Source organism: Diabrotica undecimpunctata, chromosome 8 (assembly GCF_040954645.1).
Source record: "Diabrotica undecimpunctata isolate CICGRU chromosome 8, icDiaUnde3, whole genome shotgun sequence".
Classification (NCBI taxonomy): Eukaryota; Metazoa; Arthropoda; class Insecta; order Coleoptera; family Chrysomelidae; genus Diabrotica; species Diabrotica undecimpunctata.
This window is the reverse complement of record NC_092810.1, coordinates 128983299-128991863: the sequence shown is the minus strand read 5'-3', so window position 1 is coordinate 128991863 and position 8565 is coordinate 128983299. Positions and strand designations below refer to the sequence as shown.

Genomic DNA, 8565 nt, shown 5'->3' with positions numbered 1-8565 from the left:
AATAAATATCTGTTATGTAACAACTTTAATAATAAAAGTTGACAGTTATTATTTATTCATAGAAGCATTTAAATGTAAAAATGATGAATTTATATTCCAATTTACTATTATATGCTAGAAAATTGATATTTCTATAACCAGAAATGTCTTTATTTACATCTAACAAAAATCTGGCAACGTTGCAGATGGAAGTCAAATGTGAACCGGTTAGTAAATTTGTTAATTTAATGTTGCTTACCTTTTTCCATGAAATAAATTTGTATATATAGTTGCATAAATTCTGGAGTTAAAAACTTCACAGCATAGACAAAAATTCAAATTGTATCTTCATTACAATTATACAATTACTGTATGTACAGTATCTTCGTGATTTTATAATAATATTTGACTCATAAAAAATCTCTTGAAATAACTAATTTAGTTTAAGAACACAGCATTCTAAGCAATTTTTAGCTCATGTATCAAATGGTAACACCGCCGGAAATAAGAAACAAACATAATGGTATATATGATAGATCAGTGGATCTACCTGCATCATTATTTAGATGAAAGCCCAATTTTTTCAAGTAAAAAAGTTCTCCTTTTTTATTTTATTTTACCTTCCATTATTTTCCAATGTTTAGAGCTTATTATATATCTCAGCTAATTAATTTTTTTTTAAGAGTGATTTGACAAAAGTAATAACAAATAATCACGAGCAAGGTTTCCGAAGTGGAAGATCCTGTAATGATGCTATATTTGCAATGGAACTTATAGCTAAGAAATCAATATAACAAATCAGTCTATCTATGGTTCGTAAACTTAGAAAAGGTCTTCAATTGTGTACGACTATCAGATGAATTGCACCACATAGAAAGAGTGAATGGGCGACCTATAAATCAGATATTTGGACGATGTAAGTAAAAGGATGGAGACCTGTAGAAGACAAACAGTCGACAGGGAAAAATGTTTTGAGGCAGGCCAAGGCTCACATTTGTAGCGCCAAATGATGATAATGAGATCTTCTTTTCATATTTTCGCCCTTTCTATTTATTGAGGGAAAATCTAAAAGTCTGAAAACTTGGTATTTTAATGTTTCTCTTGGTGCAATGAAAAACAATTTTTGTTGAAGAAAAACTCCTCGACAGTCTTGGAGGAGGTATTGAATTATATGCCTTTTCTTTTTTTGAAGAAATCGTGAAACTTAGTACATATGTTCATCTTGGTCCAAGAATCTTATTGAATTTGGAGTCAATAAGTCTTCTTCTTATATTCTTATTCCATTTCAAGCATCGCACTGTTCTGAACTTTTTGATCTTTTCATCCATATTGTTTTGATTTCCTATGATTGTTCTGTCATTCAGTTGTACAGTTGCTGGAGTACTTTTTTCTTATAAAAAATTAGGGTGTATCAAAATCACAGTAAAATAAATATTATGTTTATTTATACAAATTATACAAGGTAAAGAACATAATATGGCACTTTGTAAAGGTGTACAAAACCTTCAGACATTAAAATTCATATCACTTCAACATATTGCTAGGACTATGACAAATTTGGTAAATTAAAATTACCAATTGTAATTATTGATTGTGATATCAGATATAATACAAACATTATTACGTTAATAGCTGTCATTAAAAACTAACGACTTTCATTAAAAATAATAATAATTAATAATGATTAACATCTTTTATTAACAATAATGGATAGATTAAATATTGCATTTATGTGTACATACACAATGTATAGAGTTTTAGTTTTGCAAATACAAGGATTGTTTTGTAAATTATTAGTAAGGAGTGTATAATACAACAAATATAATACAATAAAAACTTAAGGGAAATAAAAAGGTGAATCATAATTGCAAACAAGTGTTATCAAGGTCTATCAAAGTACTTAACTAACAAATGTCTGTTTCAAAAAACTCATGTAAGACTATATAGAACACTGTTCAAGGGACATAGCAGAATTGGACAGAAAACTTGAGAAGGTTATGCCCTTTAAGGGCTGTAGCACCATATTGATGATAATGAAAAACCCATGGAAACCAAACAATAAATTTGAGTTACCCATAGTTATAATCACTGTTAATTATTCATTTTTTTATTCTAAGAACTCAGTTAAAAACTAGGTGGTAAACACTGTTAATAGTAAAGTATTCTGTCTTTAATCAACAGTAATATCAATAATTTTTAGTTGCAGTAGTTGCTGTCATGTTTTTTTTTAAATTGTCATATAAAAATATAATGTAATGATTAAACCATTATACAAATATATTAAGAACAATATTTGCTATTCAGCAATAGTTTTGAAACTTAAACTGTAAAGGATACAGTGAAAGAAGAAAAATAAGTGTTACCACAGCTGTTGATATTTTTTTATTTTATCAAAATGTTCACTCATTAATATTTCTTGAGTAGACTTATTAAAAAGTTTATCTTCTTTTCAGACATTAGCTATTTATTTTTTTCTATATCTATGGACAAAATGACTAAACAAAGAGAACAAAACAAGATTACTAAAGCTTTTGGTAAATAATGTCACGATAGCAAATATGGTAGCCAACATTATATCCAACGACTGATAACAGTCATAGAACTAGAAGAAGAAAGCCTTTGGACTAACTTTGAATGAAATACACATCTGGACTAGTGCAAAAAAAGAGAAAGAAAATTATAAAGAAAACAAGATGTAAAACATTATTAAAAACTAAGGAAAATAAAAATCAAATGGAAAGAAACAAAATTCTTTATTCTCCTTGCATGGTAAAAGTAAAATGTTTTGTTAGGTTGTAAAAAGACCAGCGGCCAACTACTTTTTGAACATTTTATAGGTTCGGAAATTAAAATAAGTATTTATGGATTTATGAGTAAAAATATTATTAAGTATAGAGTATAGAAATAAATTAATACATGCAAGGAGAATTAAATCATCTAGTACACTATTCAATAAAATAGTACAATGGTGTAAATAGTAGTCCCCTTAAACATATAAGTAAAAAGCTTTTATTTCTCGTATGTGATACAAAAATGTATTGAATGAGGTCCACCTAGATTGAAAACTTTTTGAAGATTTGTAATCCTTTTGGATAAATTTTAAATTATTTTTTATTAAAATATACCATTATCCACAAGAAGTTTTTACTTCTGTGTAAGTTTAACTATGGCATACAAGCAACAACTGTGATTTTCCTCTTTTACTTTGTAAAAATGTATTGATATTTTTACCAAGATAAGGTGAAGCCAAGTTGGGTAGTTAATCCTGTGTAAAAAAGCTTTATTGTTTTAACTTTTGAATCCATTGCTATGATTGACCATAGGAAGAATATTTGTTATTTGTCTATAATGAAAAAAAAAAATGTGTAATATAACCAAATAACTGACATGGCCAAAATATAAACAGATTAATTATAATATTTTGACAATATACTTAATAAAACATGTCTTGACACATAAAAAGAAGACAAAGTGAGTGGTAATACTTTTCTTTAATTTTATTACTTGATATTTTATGGCCAAAGTAATTGTTTGAAAACTTAATTGTAAGTGGAATTGTAGAATATTTATCATAGTTATAGATCATGTACTTAACATCTAAAATCATTTGCAGTAAATAGCATATTTTGCAACTTTAAAGGTTTTAGATTTTTATATTCAAAAGTCAAAGTTGTGAAAAATTGTATTGTACTATTATGATAACTGCACAGAAAATTACTGTAAGTGTTCCCTTAAATTTGATTTAAACCCGGGGGGTTAACCCCCCCAAGGACCCTATTCCGACACTGTTACTCATACATTGTAAGGACTCAAAATGGAGGTAACATCATAAAAAAAATTTCTGTGACCAACCAAACCCCCCCCCCAGGAGCAAATTCTAGGTGCGCTACTGATTTAAACACACAGTAGATCATTAATGTAGAAACAGTAAAAATAATCAATCAATTATTGCTTCAACAACAAATATGTTGATAACACTACTACTATTTCAAATAATATTAGAAAAGTTACATATACTACAACATACAACTCCAGTAAAATTAAACACATTAAGTATTGTCAGAATCAGGAAATTGCACACTGAGAAATAAATGTGACATATTCATCTATCAATGTGCCTTTCACATTATTATGTACTTATATATGAACACACTTTTGCCAAAGTAATATAAATAACATTCAGCAAACCTTACAGGAGACGATTTCATGATTAGCTTAAAATATTTTACCATGTATTTATTTTACCACAAACTCCGATTTTAACATGTTAACTCTCAAACATAGATGCGATCCTTTTGTTTCAGACTAAATGTGGTTACATGCTTTAACATGATAATATACACTGTGGGCCAAATTGGTACAATACAAATCATGCTGTGCACCAGGCTGGTGCACATAGGGCTTAACATGTTAAGAAAAAATCTGACCTATGATAGATACTCTGGCAAAAATAATTGTTGATATACATACAGATTTTTTGTATTACAATATAAAAGATATATACCTTATTTTTTAGTCTGTAGTAAAATACTGTCAAAATTATAATAATGTCATCTATATTAATCAAGATTGTATATTCATAGTAAAATTTGGGCTAGTCTCATAAATAAACAGTTTGTCACGATTGAGCATTACTAAGGACAACTACATTGGATCTGTTTAATTAAATACCTATTATCAGTCAATATCTTGAACATGGTAAAAAAGACAAAATTAATTTGAGTTTGGTATAATATTTGATGCAACAGTAAAAACAGTTTCTCTCAATAATTCTCGTACTAAATTAGCCTTTTATTTAAATTTTTCCAAATCTTATGTACTCTTGAATGATCATCAAAAAGACTTCTTACCATAACTACCTGAATAAACCCAACAATGATCATTAGGGATAACTGTACCATTGAGTATGTATTAACTTTAAAGAAATTTTCTTCAGCAACATTTCTGTCTCTGGCTTCTGTGGATTTAATTAATTCTTGTAAATACCTAATTTTAGTGAGATGTATCCTCACAGTACTTACTATTTTTTGTACATCACTTATTTTAACTTCAAAATCTTCATCTTCCGTGTTAAACTTCATATTTTCACTACTCCATTCCCCATTATCATCTCCTTCTACTATTAATTCAAAAAATACAGTCTTGGTGTTGTATGAACTAAAAGAATTATCAAAACAAAACCTGTAGTCTCCCTCTTCTATAACATCAATTCGGTGGGTATTTTCAGACTTTTTGAAATCAGTTAAGAGAATTCTTCCATTTGGATGAACTAAATTGAAATTTATATCTAAATCCCCATGGCCTCCATCAATCACTTGATAATCGAGATCTACTGTTTCTCCCTTTTTAATGGGTTGATAAAAACAAGATTCTGTACCGGCTTCGATATAAACGGTTATTTCTTTTTCTAGCGATTTAACATGGTGTAAAATAAATAGAAATATATATAGCAAAAAATAATTCATTTTGTAGAAATGATATGCACAGTCATTACCACTTCAACTTCAAACTTTGATACTTATTGTTTGTATTGTAATTATCAACCTGGACCTGGACAAGTGGACAATAAGGTTAAACGTCATAATGTTGTTCTTTTTTACTTATTTTGAACATTTTCATTATTTAACATTTTTAAATATTTAGCGGGCATTAAAAAGAGTTAGTCATATAATGTATTAAATAATTAACAATTTTAGGAAAAACTTCGGAAAACGGAAAATTATTTTATAGGGATTTTATAGGGATCTGTTGGTAAAACTTTCTTAACCGAAAAAGCATAGGCGGAGATAAAAAACAACGTTTTAGGAAACAATAATGTAAATAATATCAAAATAGATTTTTAAAAAATAACATATTTATACAAGTGAACATGTTAAGCGTTAGATACTAACTTTTTTTCATACTTCTATAATTTATAAAATTTAAATATACCGATTCCTCATAGCAGTGAGAATATCATTTATTATTTAATTATTTACTGTACCTATTACCTAATCATATTTATTATGCATTTGAAGAGCTGGGGGGGGGGGGGGGACGATATTAAGTAGTCCATTTTGCAAAGCAAATTTTTTCAGGAAAGCGAAAAGTAAGATAATATCATATCTCACAAACTTAAACTTATATCAAATTTTAGATCTTGTTTATATACATAAAAAAATATTTGGCTTAAGACAGTGTTTTTTGCCTATTTAATCAGAAGTACGCAGAAGAAAAATTTCGATTTCGACTATATTTCTCAGAAATAAAAAAAATGTACTGTGGCTTTCAACGACTGCTTCTAATGAGCAGGCCCGCTAAGAAGGCGGTAGAGCCGATACATTTTACCAGGGCCTGACGTCGACCAAGACCAGAGCAAAGACGTAATTTTCCTTGTTTTTGCTCTTAACTTTATGTGCATAATGCGTTTGAATTAATACTCCACTATATTTAGTTTGATCTTGACCTCTATTTTGAAATTTACTTTATTGCTTAAAAAAAGTGCAGCCTTTGGAAACCCTTAAAAAATATATAAACTTCATCTTCTTCTTAAAATGAACAAAAAATTGAACCTGAGCCCGATGCATAAACTGAAATAAATACACAAGGTCGCAATACGACATAGTTACACCTCAAGAAGAAGGAGCTAAATCGTATCTAAATATTGAAACATTTTTACCAAGAGATATAGGATCTTTACCTATCAATATTACTGACCATCAAATTAAAAATAAAGTTAAACGAGGAAATGAAAATAATCCCAGTGTATTCGCAAATAATGTGTATGGAAATTAATTTCCAACATATGTTTTGAGGTGTAAGTGTAAAATGGAAAAGAATTCATATGTAGATGTGATAAAGCAAGAAGATGGGCTTGCCCCAACTTTGTTTAACCTGGCACTGGAGTATGCGGTTAGGCAAATGCAAACTGGACGAGGAAACCTACTGACCAACCGAACGGTTCAACTGGCCGCTTATACCGATGATATTAATATTATGATTAGAACATCAACAGGAGCACAGGAAACATACGCAGAGTTAAAAACGCAAACAAAAATACTAGGTCTGGAAATTAACACAGAAAAAACAAAAATAATGATACAGACGAGAAGAAATAATAGTCCCACAAAACATTATACATGAAGATGACATTGAAACGGTTGGAAAGTTTACATACCTGAGAGTAGAAATATATGCCGACCGATCAGAAGATGGAGAAGTACGAAAGAGAATAACGTAGGCAAACAGAACTTATTTTGCTCTCTACCATATATTTCGGTCTAAAAATGTCAAACTAAATACAAAGTTGAGAATCTATAAAACCTTAATTCGATCAATAGCATGCTATGACAGTGAAGCATGGTCCTGAAAGAAATATCCAAAAGCAAACTCGATACATTCGAAAGGAAAGTACTGAGGAGAATACCAGGACCTGTGAGGGAAAACGGAATCTTCAGAAGTCGATACAACGAGCTTTATCAACTTTATAAGGAAGCGCCACTGTCAGACTTCATTAGAATACAAAGATTGCAATGGGCCGGACATGTAATAAGAATGGGAGAGGATAGGTTACCAAAAAAAGCACTGAATGCTAGAATGCCGGGAAAGAGACCGGTTGGAAAGCCAAGAAAGCGCTGGGAAGACACAGTAAACAGCGACGCACAAGCCCTTTTAAGATTTCGTGTATGGAGAAGATCAGCCACAGACAAGCAAGGGTGGAGGCAAAAAATAAAGGAGGCCAACGTTCAATTTGGGCTGTAGTCCTGTAGAAGAAGAAGATCGTGATTGGCTAGTATGGAGTCATAGTAAAAAATCTCTTATTTGTTTTCCATGTCGACGATCGCCCTTTCACAAAGATCTGCATTATGTAAAACTGTTGGTTGGGGACAAAAAATTGGTTATAGAAAGTTATATACTTAGTAGAATTCCAGAGCACGAAAGTAGTGCAAACCACAAAAGTTGCTATTTAAAGAGGAAACAACTGGAAAATAGTATCAAACATACCTATTACAGGAGCAGATAATTTACTTTTGAAAAAAAAAAATGGAAAACGAAATTCAAACCTGGCGGGAATTTATTGAGATGACGATAATGATAGTATTAAGAAAAAATTGATATATTGCGCGGGTTTTATCATAATTTCCTAACGTCGTTATTGCGTTAAGAATATAGTTATTGCACATTACTGGTGACAGTCGCAGAAGCGGAAAGACCTTGTCTTTCTCGCATAATAAATGCTAGGAGATCTACAATGAAGCAGAATCGGTTAACTGACCTAGCAACTTTGCGCATTTAGCATGATTTGTTAAAATGATACGATTTTTCGAAAATTATAGACACCATAAATCACGGAAAGCACCTCTATTATAAATATTTACAGGTTTAGAAATATAGTCAAAATTTAATAAATTTTATATTTGAAATGTTAATTATTATTTATTATTGATACTTTTATTTCTATAAAAATTACACAAAATTTTTTTGCTGGTCACTTTTTGCCAGGGACCCTTCTTCACTTCTTACCGAGGCCCGCTCATCCCTCTCTGTGGCCCAGCTAATTAGATTTTTTCATTCTTCTGGTACTGCTACATATGACTTTGGTTGATA

General features: G+C 30.1%; 1 protein-coding gene across 1 annotated transcript; it reads right to left on the bottom strand.

Annotated features, from left to right (window-relative positions):
• Window positions 1-1402: 1402 nt before the first annotated feature.
• LOC140448004 (transmembrane emp24 domain-containing protein 5-like) lies at window positions 1403-5687 on the bottom strand. Its single transcript, XM_072541040.1, has one exon. The coding sequence runs from the start codon at window positions 5442-5444 to the stop codon at window positions 4758-4760; it is 687 nt and encodes a 228-aa protein (XP_072397141.1). The 5' UTR covers window positions 5445-5687; the 3' UTR covers window positions 1403-4757.
• Window positions 5688-8565: the final 2878 nt, after the last annotated feature.